The sequence below is a fragment of the Thamnophis elegans genome, chromosome 4, assembly GCF_009769535.1.
Source record: "Thamnophis elegans isolate rThaEle1 chromosome 4, rThaEle1.pri, whole genome shotgun sequence".
NCBI classification, from domain to species: Eukaryota; Metazoa; Chordata; class Lepidosauria; order Squamata; family Colubridae; genus Thamnophis; species Thamnophis elegans.
The window spans coordinates 135,617,031-135,630,050 of NC_045544.1; the positions used below are offsets into that span (position 1 = coordinate 135,617,031).

At 43.1% G+C, this 13,020-nt stretch overlaps 1 protein-coding gene across 2 annotated transcripts in view; it reads left to right on the forward strand.

Annotated features, from left to right (window-relative positions):
• The first annotated feature begins 96 nt into the window (after window positions 1-96).
• Window positions 97-13,020, forward strand: part of RPS6KB1 (ribosomal protein S6 kinase B1) — a 33,805-nt gene continuing 20,881 nt past the window's right edge. Inside the window, exons 1-5 of one of the 2 annotated variants that reach the window (XR_004255158.1) lie at window positions 97-314; window positions 6,146-6,195; window positions 7,039-7,159; window positions 9,203-9,271; window positions 12,247-12,394. Coding sequence is in view for 1 of the 2 variants with exons in the window: in XM_032215062.1 (XP_032070953.1) it covers window positions 243-314; window positions 6,146-6,195; window positions 7,039-7,159; window positions 9,203-9,271; window positions 12,247-12,394 (460 nt within the window). In the remaining variant the exon portion in view is untranslated. The remainder of the gene's footprint in view (window positions 315-6,145; window positions 6,196-7,038; window positions 7,160-9,202; window positions 9,272-12,246; window positions 12,395-13,020) is intronic. The other variant, XM_032215062.1, reaches the window with a different exon arrangement.

Genomic DNA, 13,020 nt, shown 5'->3' on the forward strand with positions numbered 1-13,020 from the left:
TTGGCGCTCTCGCTCTCTTTCGCGCGCGCGCGCTCCCTCAGGCTGCTCATTCCGGCGCATGCGCGTTGGCTCCGGCGAGCTTGAGGAGGCAGGGCCTGGCTTAGCCCGGGCGATGGCGGCCGTCATGGCGGCGCTGTGGGTGGGTGCCGCGGGCCCATGAGGCTCCCTCAGCCTTCACCCGGACGACGCTCCCGGCTCTTGGCAGCGAAGGCGGCTGTCCCGCACGCGCCGTCCCCGGGGCCATGGCGGGCGTCTTCGACATCGACCTCGACCAGCCCGAAGAGGCGGCCTCGGACGAGGAGCTGGAGGAAGGGGTGAGAGCGCGGCGTGGCCAGGCCGAGGGCGGCGTGGGGGAGGCCGGGACCTCAGGAGGCGACACGAGGCGAGGGCCGGGGCCCGCCGAGGTTGAGAGACTCCTCGGGTCCTGCGTCTCCGTCTTCCCGCCACTAAACGAGGGACGTTAAGCCAGGAGCAATTCGGGGGAATCCCCTGAGCGGCCTCGGAGAACCAAACGGGAGCAGGAGACCACCAGGAGATCTTGTCCCGGGTGGGGCGGGGAGGGTTACATGGGAAGAAGCCTCTCGGAAGAAGATCGTGGCCGTCGGGGGTGTCAGGCGATGGTCCGGCACCGGGGAGACCCGGGTTCAAGTCCCTCTTCTTCTTCCCAGGGAAATACAGTATCTCCCAGAAGTGAGTACACCCCCCCTCATATTTTGTAAATATTTTAAGTATATCTTGCCAGAAGTTTAGACATGAATGTCTGTGCGTTGCGTTACTTTGAGCGGACAGCACATTTACACTGTTATGCAAGGTGTATTATTCACTACTTTACATTGTAGCCAAGTGTCATTTCTTTAGTGTTGTCACATGGAAAGGTATCCTTAAATATTTACAAAATGTGAAGGGGGGGTGTACTCATTTCTGTGATATACTGTATATTAGGCCGCTTTCCTCTTCCATACCTAGCCTACCTTGCAGGGAGGTAGTTTACGGGAGCCAAAAAACGGTCCTGGGCCTTCATCCTGGATTGCAATGCAAGACTTGGTCATCTGCAAATGAAAGAAATGCTGAATGAATTGGAATCAGGATAGAGTTGGAAAGGGACCTTGGAGGTCATCTAGTCCAGCCCTCTGCTCAAGCAGGAGAACCTATACTATTTCAGATAAGTGGCTGTCCAGTCTCTTCTTAAACACCTCCAGTGATGAAGCACCCACAACCTCTGGTGGCAAGTTGTTGCACTGGTTAATTGTCCTCACTGTTAGGAAGTTTCCCCTTAATTCCAGGTTGCTTCTCTCTGTGATTAGTTTCCATCCATTGTTTTGTCTTCTGGTGCTTTGGAAAATAAGTTGAGCCCCTCTTCTTTGTGGCAGCCCCTCAAAATACTGGAATACTGCTATCGTGTGTGTCCCCCCCCCAGTCCTTTTTTTCTCTAGACTGGGCAAACCCCAAATCCTGCAACCGTTCTTCATATGTTTTTGTCTCCAGGCCTTTAATTGTCTTAGTTGCTCTTCTTTGCACTTTTTCCAAGATCTCAGCATCCTTTTTAATAATGGGGTGACCAAAACTGGATGCAGGATTCCAGATGTGGCCTTACTAAGGCTTTATAAAGCTTCACTAATACTTCAGGTGCTTTTGATTCTATGCCTTGGTTTATATAACCAAAGGATTGTATTAGCTGTTTTGGCTGCTGCCGCATAATGCTGGCTCATATTCAATCTCACAGTTACTGTTTTTGAGCCACAGCATTCATCCTGGCCTTGCCAACTCAGAATAACTCTCCTAACTTGAATGAGACTTAGAGCTATGCTTATTTATTAAAATTATATGCCAGCATCTCTTACCTATCTCCCAAGGTCAGTTCCACATATCATTACAGTGATTTAGTCTCCAGGCCTTTAATCATCTTGGTTGCTCTTCTCTGCACTTTGGAAAAAGTGGACCTAAACTATGACTCAAAGGGGATTTCAAAGAAAAGAAGAGCCCTATTAATTTGAAGAAGAGATTAATTAATTCAATTAATTACATTAATTACAAGAGGGCCTTCTCATGAGATGCTGAAGGGAAGAGCCCAGCTAGGACCCTGAGGGCATCTCCTGCCTCTTACTCATCTCTTTTGCATCTGAAGTCCTCTGTCTGTATAGTTTCTGATGGACTTTTTTCCTCCTTGAATTTATCCAGTCCCTCTTTAAAGATGCCCCCAAACTTTGGCATATAAAAGGACCCAGGCTTTTGAACCAAAGTTAACATGACGCCCAAAACCATAGCATTCAAAAGGGCCCAGGCTTTTGAACATGGTGACTTTAAAAAAAAGTGTCACATTGGCAGATTTATTGCCAATGGTCTGTGGGGCCAGAGCCCGGCGTGTCAGTTGATCATTGCCAGGAGTGTTGACCTCCGTCTGCTGCACTGGGATGAAATGGGCTCTCGTCCATGGAAACTGATGCTGCAATAAATTTGGGGCAGCCCAAGCTTGGGCATCTTTTCAGTCAGGCTTACTCTTGAGTAGGTAGAGAGTCCTGTTGTTTTCCTCTACAGGTCCTCATGTAGGACCTCCCCCTTGGAATGCAATTCTCCCTAATAACACCGCTGTAATAAGTGAACCATTGGTGACTATTCAAGCTGCTTTAGTAATGTTGCTTCACAGTGGGTAAGGTCAGCTACTCCTTATGTAGCGTATTACTCATATGGGGAAGCAACTTATGCAAACAAACTGTTTGCCTTTAGGCATTCACCTTGGAGGAGGCAGTGTCAGTAATCCCACTGAACATCACAGACCTTATTATAAAAAACAACAACCAGACAGCCTTGTAGCTTATGATAGAAAAAGATGTTGCCCTTCATAACTCGAATTAGCCTTCTCTAGGCTAAACTTGTATACTGTCTTTCAGGGATGTGTTTGGATAGAAACAGGACTATCAAGGGAGATGTTGGAGAACCATTTTTGACACAGTTACAGTAATGTAGGGAGGAATTTGAAGAGGATAAGAATGGAAAGGGAAATTGAAGGGTATCTTTGGACAGGTGAAAATTTATGCTCGACTTTTTTAGAATAATGTAGGCAATTGGTATAATATCCCATTATACAAGTAGTCCTCCACTTATGACCACAATTGAACCCAAATTTTCTGTTGCTAAGCAAGACAGTTAAGCGAGTTTTGCCTTATTTTACAAGCTTTCTTGCCACAGTTAAGTGAATCACTGTAGTTGTTCAGTTAATAACATGGTTGTTAAGTGGCTTCCCTCCCAATGACTTCGCAAAAGGTGATTACATGACTCCAGATCATAAATACATGCCAGTTGTCAAGCGTCCAAATTTTGATCACATGATCATCAGAATGCTAACGGTCATAAGTCTCTCTTTTTCAGTGCCATTGGAGCTTTGATAACTAAATGGCTGTAAATCGAGGACTACCTCAACATTTTGCTTGAAATAGGATCGTTAGTTTTAGGAGATTGTGGAAAGGAAACTAGATATTTACATTTTTTGTGCCAAATATCTGTAAAGGCAAATCTTTAATTACATATACTTAGATTTCTGATAAGGGCTTGGGTTTAGAGCATTTATCTGTAAAGGGACAAAGATGAGCAATTACTTAATTGTGCTACCACAGCATGACAGGCAACTTTTGAAAAGCTGCACTGTTCTTTTTTTAAAGAACATTTTCTGGTAACTAAGACTGCAATTGTAGGGCCATTGCATGTTAATGTCATGTAAATGGATTGATATTTATGGTTTGCGGGCAGAATACTTTGAAAGTTGTTTTACTTTAATGATACCCAGACTGCTTATGTTCCCTGTTCTTCTTTGGAAACACAGTGGAAAACTTTGCCTCAGAGATTTTGTAGTTTCTGGCAAATTGCAGTGGTATGTTTTGTAGAAATTTGAGGCGGCTGTCTGCAGGTTGGAGGTTGCTGACTTTGACACTACAGATTCAACATGTTATTAAAGGCCTCTAAACCCAGCGGTCCCCAATCTTTACACCTTGGTGGCACAGCAGGGAAGGAGAGAAGGGAACCAGTCTGCACAAATGCTGACCCACCACTCACTCGTGGACATACACACCAGCTCACTGCTTACGCAAGTTGAACTGCTCACGCAACTGTGCGCCAGCCCACCACTTATCCAAGTTGAGCTGCGTGCGCCAGCCCGCCACTTGTGTGGCCTGGTTCCAAACAGGCCATGGCCCAGGGATAGGGGACCTCTGCTCTAAAGACTTGCACTTAAGAGTTGGCTCTTGATCATGGCCTAATTGCAAAAAGGCTTTATGCTCTTTACCAGTGGCATGCAAAAGCAATGGTAGAATTGACTTTTCTCTGCACTGTAGCGTAATTTTTCACCTTTGAAAATTTTTCACAGATGAAGGCAAATGTATATGTCCCGGGATAATGTTGCAGGATCCAGTCAGGGTATGTCACCGGGACCAATGGTTTATTCTTCTGAACTTTCGTCTTCATGCTGGAGCTCATCCTCAGGGAACTTCTCTTTAGCAGAGTGAAAAATTGTCCCACTTGGCCATCATAATCTTTTGCTCATGTCAGGGTTGTATATTTTTTTTAAACTCTTGATCTTGCAGACATAAATGCTTAGTTATCCAATATTGTTGTAGGCATTGTAGTTTCTACCTTGAGTGAATGTGTAATCTTAGAGTCATCTAGATGTAAATACAAACCCGGAACACAAATATTTGTGCTGAACTTCAGTGTCTCCCCATTCTCCCTAGGATAGGGTGAGAGATCTGTATCCTGCCTCTTTTTTTTTTAACACATGTGGATTCCCAGCTTTGTGATTTTGATTTATTTTTAGGAATTATTAGATTTTTGCATTCCTGCTAATAGTTTTATTACTGGAATGTATAGAAATGTTGTGGTGCTAGTAGTCACACAGTAGAATGAACCAAAGTGAAATATTTCTTATATTGAATGAAATCTTAAGAATGTGGTTGGGGAAAATATTATATACCTCCCTTTCTGGTTTCTGTGTCTCTAATGAAAAAGTTGCCTAATTTGACTTTTCATGGTACTTGTATTATTTACTAACTATATGCTGTGGTGGACTATGAACCCAGTTCTGTAGTCCCATCTATAGAGTATGCTAATGAATTTACAACTGTTGTCGATTTTACTCACACCTTCTGTATGGTGGGCTGTGGTTTTCACAGATTGCAGAAAGGATGATCAACTTTTGGGGACTATTTCCAGTACAGTAGCAAAAACAGCATATTTCTTATGGCCCAAAAACTACCCCATATAACCATATACTTGCATTGAGGAGTTGATTAATTAAACAAATTTCCTTTTATACAGGTAGTTCTTGACTTATAACCGCAATTGGGAGCAAAATTTCCACTAAATTGTTAAGCAAGGCAGTCACTAAGTGAATCACCCCTGATTTTACGATCTTTTTGCCACAGTTGTTAAATGAATCACTGCAGTTGTACACGTTGTTAAGCAAATCCAGCTCTCCCTATTGACCCTGCTTGTCGGAAGCTGTCTGGGAAGGTCACAAATGGTGATCATGTGACACTCTGGGACATTCCAATTGTCCAAAAGTACATCAATTCTTGATCACCTGATTATGAGGAAATAAATGAAAAGACTGGTTATACATCACTCTTTTTCCTGTTACTGTAACTTTGGTCACTAAGCAAATGGTTTTAAGTCAAGAACAACTTTTATTTCCACACAGTTATCACGGTCTATGATACAGAAAAAAGTTTTTCTGGGGAGGGATGGATATGAGAGTTTCACTCTATGGATGAATTGCACAAACCTAAGCTTAAATATTTTATGGTAGCGGACATTCTTCTTGCAATCTTTCATTTATATTCCCTCCAGTGTGTTGATAATATTTTTTCTCAAACTCTTTTTTCCAACTATTTATAGGATTTGCACACAGCTGAGTAATAGGACAGTTGCTTGAAAACTGCTGAATCTGTGCAGTCAATCCCCAGGTTTTGGTGCTTCTCTCCAGTGTGGTTGCCATATCTTTCTGCTGACAAGGCTTATTATGTAAATTCAGTCTGCAAGCTTGTGGTGCTATCCGCGTTTAAAACTCGAGTTAATGTATAAGCAAATCTTACTGCGCTTTCTAAATAATTCTTGTTTGCAATGTTGTAGTGACTTTTCTTTTACCCTTTTGTTTTAGGGTCACTTAAGTGAAAGTATGGATCATGGAGGAGTCGGCCCATATGACCTGTAAGTCCTGTTCTGACCTAGGCTTCCCAACAGCATGAAGCAAACTCCTAGTCCTGACAAAAACCCCTTTTATTAATTTACTTAATTCTGCACATTCACATCCAGCAAAATCTTTCAAGGGAGGATTTACAGTCACAGACCTTATCTAGCTTGGAGAGCTGCCAGGCCAATATCTGCAAAACATGGCAAGGAGTCTTGGAGAGTCAATTAATCAAACTAATTGTCCCCCTCCAAACTCCACTCCCCTTTCGCTTCTTTTATTTCCTCTGGGAGGGGCCATTTAGCATCCAGTAATATACAATGAAAAAGTTGGATGGAGGGCAAGCAAGAAGCACGGGGGGGAGGTGGGGTCAGCTAGTTACCCCAGTAGCCACCTCCAGTGTGGTACTTCCCTATTGGGTCGAGGTTAACTGGCAGAGCCAAAACTTCATATCCTTGCGGAAACAACAGCACTTAGACTTATATACCACTTTGTAGTGCTTTACACTAAGCGGTTTACAGAGTCAACTTCACAGCGCAATCTAAAGCGGTTTACAGAGTCAGCTTCTTGCCTCCAACATCCTGGGTCCTCATTTTACCGACCTCAGAAGGATGGAAGGCTGAGTCAACCTTGAGCCGGTCAGGATCAAACTCCTGGCAGTGGGCAGTGAGTTTACCTGCTATACCGCGTTCCAACCACTGCGCCCCCACGGCTCTTGGTGGAGAACAAGAGAGTGGGGTAGAAAGGCTGTTCCCAAGGGCTGCCCATACAGCAGAGAGAGCCCTTCTTGATCCTGTCAGTCGGATGTAGGGTTGCCTTGCTAGCCGCCTTTTAAAAAAAGAAAATTGTTGGTTCTCTTTCAGCGGAATGGAGCATTGTGAGAAATTTGAGATTTCGGAAACGAGCGTAAACCGAGGTCCTGAGAAGATCCGCCCAGAGTGCTTTGAGCTGCTCCGTGTTCTTGGCAAAGGGGGCTATGGAAAGGTAAGGCACCTTCTGGTGAGCTGGAGAATCTCTCCTCTTTTCCTGATAACCAGTGGGCCCAGCACGTCTTTTCCTCCTGAATATTTGTTTATTAATTTATCACTAAACTCACAATTCAAATATAAATCACCGCGTGTAGGTTGTGGGGGCTGTATAAATTGGTTTAATAAATAAACCCCCAAATTTGGGCTGGAATGAAGGGAATGGGAACCAGGGAGTGGTCCCACCTGGTGCAGTGAGCAAAATGGCCCCATATTTCAGTTGTTTCATCAGAGCATAAGGACTGGAACTTTTATTTGCCAGGCGGGGATTATAGCTCAGGGGTCAATCATAGCCTGTATATGCAGGAAAACAAAGATTCAATACTGAGAATAGAGTGGATAATTTTTTTTAAATTTAAATCAGATTTTTTTTTTAAAAAAAATCCAAATTTGTTTTAATAAAATGCTTTTGGAATAAAAATCTATCTAAAGATGATTGTCTAAGATACATTTAGTTTATTCAGCATGAAATGGAGCTTAGTTATGTAGCATGAGGCTACATATTGGGACTGTCGGTGAGTCAACAGCAGGTCGGAGGAGCCACTGTGGGACAGATGACAGTTGCTCTTTAAAAAAATTAAGATTTAAATCAACTTAATTTAAATCAAGCCTTTTTACTAGTGATTAAAATCATGATTTAAATTGGCTTGATTTAAATCAAATCCACCCTGACTGAGAATTTCAAAATAGGGCCTGAAAGGTTCCGTGTTTAACTGTGTGGTTCACTGTTTCTGAACCGTGGACTTCAATACCCAGACTGAGCTGCACCGATAGGTTTTCTATAAATGAGCTGTAGTTTATGGCCCAGCATCTTGTAGCAATCTCTTCTGTATTTTTTTCTGCCTTGTTTATACACTGCTTTATGGCAAAGGTTCCTTGGGTAACTTAGAAGATAAAAACAAAAACACAGTTGAACTCGGAGCAGGGGTTAGGAGGGTGACTTTTGGCCTGTTGATTTCATAATATGTGCTTGATTGATGGCCTCTGTGTATGCTTATCCTCACCTTCCTGTTTTCATTATGTTTTCAAAAGTTAGAAGTGGTTTCTTTATATCAACTAATATTTGCCATTAGTTGCCCTGAGCCTTGTTATCAAAAGACTATTTATAAATTGACCGCATCTATATTTCATTACATCAGAGCGATAGCTGGTACTTGTAAGTTGCTGAATGGTGCAAACCCGGGCTTAGAGGAAAACTGGCTTGTGCCACCATGTTTTTCTGAAAATAAGACAGGGTCTTATTTTCTTTTGACCCCTGAAATAAGTGCTTGGCCTTATTTTCGGGGAGATCTTATTATTTTTGAAGTGCAGGAGGCGGCGTATGTAGTCACCTCATGGCTGCTGCTGTATTGCACTGTTGCAGCAGCGCAACACAGCCGTTCGTCAGCTGTTTGCCCCTGAGGCCATGCACGCGCTTCCCAGGACTTTGTACCATGCTGTTGGCCCGGCCACGTCACTAGAAATGCTTTACGAATTGACAGACTGGATGTCCCATCGCCACTGTTGCCTCCTCCCTGTTCTTCACTAATGGCTTTTGCGGCGGCCATTAGCATGACAGAAGGGGGGCGGTGGCTAGGGTTGTGGGAGCAGCCGTTAGGTAAGGGCATGTCGGGTGCGTGGGGCATGTTCCCCCCTCCCTTCCCTCTCCAGCCTTACCTTCTCACGTCGTGTTGTTTGCGTGGCAAAGCAACCAGAGTAAATGGCGGTGACTGGCTGCGCATGCATTTAAATAGTTTTGGGGAGGGCTCATTTTCGGGGGAGGGCTTATTTTAGTGCATGCGCTTAAAAGCCTGATTGGACTTATTATCCAGAGGAGGGCTTATTTTTGGGGAAACAGAGTATCTGGCTTGCTTAGTGTCATTCAGGTGTGGAACCCTGATCATTTGTTATTCACTGATTAAAGGAAGCATCAAAAATGTCAGATATTGCAGTCACTGTGAACCTTTTTTTGGTATTTGGCGGGGGGAAAGTAATATTGCTTCTTTTTAAAATGTGTTGGCAGGTTTTCCAAGTTCGCAAAGTAACGGGAGCAAACACGAGCAAAATCTTTGCCATGAAGGTGCTGAAAAAGGTGAGATGGCTTTGATTACCCAACTGCAGAAGGACAGAAGACTTTATGTGGGGTGAATGTAGAACAAGGTTTTGTTCACTGCAGATCTTCAATCAGCTCCCTTAAGAGGATCTTGCTGAGACTCCAGAAAATCATTGCTAGGAGAATGTAAATTTACTAAGACATACAGGGAGTCCTCAACTTACAGCCATTTGTTTAGTGGCCGTTCAAAATTACAACTGCCCTTGAAAACTGACTTACAACAGTTTCTCACACTTATCTCCCTTGCAGCGTGCTTGTGGTCATGTGATCAAAATTGCCCCATTGGGCAACTGGCATGTGTTTATGACAGTTGCAGTTTCCTAGGGTCAGGTGATCACCTTTTGTGACCTTTGCTTGTGACTAGCGAAGTCAATGAGAAGTCAGATTCCCTTAACAACTGATTGCCTTAATACTTGAGGTAGAAATAATTGCCTTGGGTAACAACATAAATTTTGGGTTCAGTTATGGTCATAGGTTGAGGACTGTCATCCTAACTGAAATAAAGAAGTTTTATACAACCAGCCCCGTGTTTCTGTCTAGTGACTTCAGATAGTAGCAGTAACTGGAGAATTGATTTTTACTTACTTGTAGAGTTTTTTCATCTGCTGTTGCGTACTTAAAATTCTTGAACTTTTGCTTAGTTGGTTCACTTATTATACAGATATTTTTAACAGGCGTTGCTGTTGTTGCTCCTTGTAAGATAGTAGAACAGCTAGCAGCAGTGCCTGTGCTTCTCATTTTGAAATGTCATCTGGTCCATTGAAACCTAAATGACTCTGAATATCTTATAGGTGACCATACATTTAACAAAGGGTTAAATTATATCATTCTGCGATCTATAATCTCTTTTGAAAAAAGGAAGAAGAATGAAATAAGGAAGAGAAGGCTTGAGAAACTAGGCTTGGTTCAGGGGTGTTTGGTTGTTTGAAGTCTATTGAATTGCATGAAACTGACTCTTACATCATGTGTGAACAGACCATCATTACAAGCCATTGGATGGTTTATACTTGATGACTTTGGACACTGAAGTTGAGTGGGCTGTGAAAACCAACCCAAATAAATTAAAGAGGCTATTTAGAGTTTATAACGTCTAATAATCTCCTCTTTAAATCAAGAATCCAATTAAAAGTACAAGAATCCTTGTCAGCAACTTATATGTGGACTTCAACTCCCAGAAGTCCCCAGGCAGCATGTTTTATCCTTTTTCTACTCTTAACTACAGCTGCACCTTGCAATCGGACTACTGCGCCACCTTCTGCTTGCGGCTGCTATTGAAATCTGTTCAGAAACTTCAATTGGTACAATATGCAGCCACTTTACACACTCCAGTCCCTTCCTTGTTCACAGCAAACTATACTTGACCTCTAAATTGAATAAACCCTGGCTTACACAAAATAGCATTAGAACGCTCACTTCAAATCGTGGTTGGCTGTTTTACAAACACACACAATATTTACATTTACCTGGGTTTACAGGTTTTGAGGCAAGCATAGCTTTACCTTCCTCAAAATTAGGAAATGTAGCAGACAAGGAAGAAAACACAGTTTGGCTTTTGGGGATGAATTAGTCCACGGCGTCTAATGTGTTTTGCGAACTTTGATAGTGTGGTAGCGCAGTGATTAAAATGCAGTACTGCAGGCTACTTCTGCTGACTGGCGGCTTCCTGCAATTTGGCAGTTCAAATCTCACCAGGCTCAAGGTTGACTCAGCCTTCCGTCCTTCCGAGGTCGGTAAAATGAGGACCCAGATTGTTGGGGGTAATATGCTGAGGGTAAAGGTTAGTTCTCGGAGCTTGTGGGTTGGTTTCTGAATGTTTTGTTAGCAGGCTAGGTAACATCTTCAGCGGAGTTTATATGCTGACTCTGTAAACCGCTTAGAGACGACTGTAATGCACTGTGAAGCGGTATATAGGTCTAAGTGCTATTCCTCTCAGTGGCTCCAGTTTGGGGGATGGTCACATATGTAGCAGACTTTTGATATAATTACCATATTTTCTGGAGTATAAGACGTACCGGAGTATAAGACACATCTTAGTTTTTGGGAAGGAAAATAAGGAGAAAAAAATTCTGCCTACCAGGTATTCATCTTTATCCCCATAGCACCGGAAAAGCAAGCAAACACAATAGTATAATAACACTTTTTGCCACTTTTTTTCTTTCCCCAGCAGCAGGGAAAAGCTTAATAAGCTTAATTAGATGTCTGGGCATTCAGTCAAAAGCAAGTCACACCTCCTAAAATGTAACAAAGCTGAATCAACAAACCAGCCCAGCCAGCCCAGTGCTTGCCTGAAGGAAACCATTGAGAAAACTCAGATAGCCAATGGGAAAAATCCCTGCCTTGCCCTTAAAAGGATTATCATCAAAATAATAGAAACCACGTAGCCACAGGAACTCTCTGCCTTGCCCTTGAGAGGATTATCTCACCAAAATAGAAACTGGACAAAAGAAGTACCTCTTAAGGCAGTCTTCAAATCCTCATTGTCTTCTCCCAACTGGAAGGAATTGGGAAATCTTTCCAACAGTATGCTGCAGTAAAAATATTAGAACCTTTTTTTCAGCCATCGTTAGCACCTCATTAGGGCTGAAAAAAAGGTTCCAAAAAGCAACATTCGGAGTATAAGATGCATCCAAATTTCTGCCCTCTTTTGAGGGGGGGGGGAATGTGCGTCTTATACTCCGGAAAATACAGTATACTATATATTTGTCAGGAAAGATCAGGTCCACATGTGAAAATTGATTTAAATTAATTTATTGCTAAACGCCTATGCACAAGAATCTTCTCAACTAATGGTGCTTGGAGTTAAGGTGGAATTCAAGGGAGGTTCGACTTAGTCTACTTGTAGCTACGTAGGGATTCTAGGTTGATCCCTCTTTTAACCCCGTCCCCCCAGATTCTACCATTCCCTCTATCTATTTTTTAGAAAGCAAATACTATTATTGTTTTGTCTTTTTTAGGCGATGATTGTGAGGAATGCAAAAGACACTGCTCACACCAAAGCCGAGCGGAATATCTTGGAGGAGGTCAAGCATCCGTTTATCGTCGACTTGATTTATGCCTTTCAGACTGGTGGAAAACTCTACCTCATCCTCGAGTATCTCAGCGGTAAGCGTGAGCGGAGAATCACAATGTGGATTTTGAGTTCACCAACCATGGGGGATCCATTTCATTGCTTTCCTTTCTCTCAGAAAACTTATAAGAAAGGTCGTAAAATGAGGCCAAACTCACTGAACAAATGTCTCGCTTAACAACAGAAATTTTGGGCTCAATTGTGGTCATAGGTCGAGGACAACCTATACTATATGTAGCTGTCCAGTGGACCCAATGTCCATTCGTGGCATGTGTCCAGGCTACTTGAAGGACTGTCTCATCCCACTGGGATTACCCTCCTTACCCATGCTGGCAAAGGAGGCATGGCACAGGCCCTGTTGGCCTGAGTATTCTGGCTGATGGCGTTTAGGAGAAGGACCTTCTCTGCCATTGCCCCTGTCCTTCGGAACATCTTGCCTTCCAGAGCAGGGATCTCCAACCTTGTCAACTTTTAAGACTCGTGGACTTCAACACCCAGAATTCAGGGAGTTCAAGTCCACAAGTCTTAAAATTGACAAGGTTGGAGACCCCTTCTCCAGAAAGAGGTCAGCTCCAACCGTCCAGACTTTCTATAAAAGCCTAAAGACCTGGCTCTGCCGATTAGCCATCTTTGAATTAGGCTGCAATGTTTAGAATAGAAT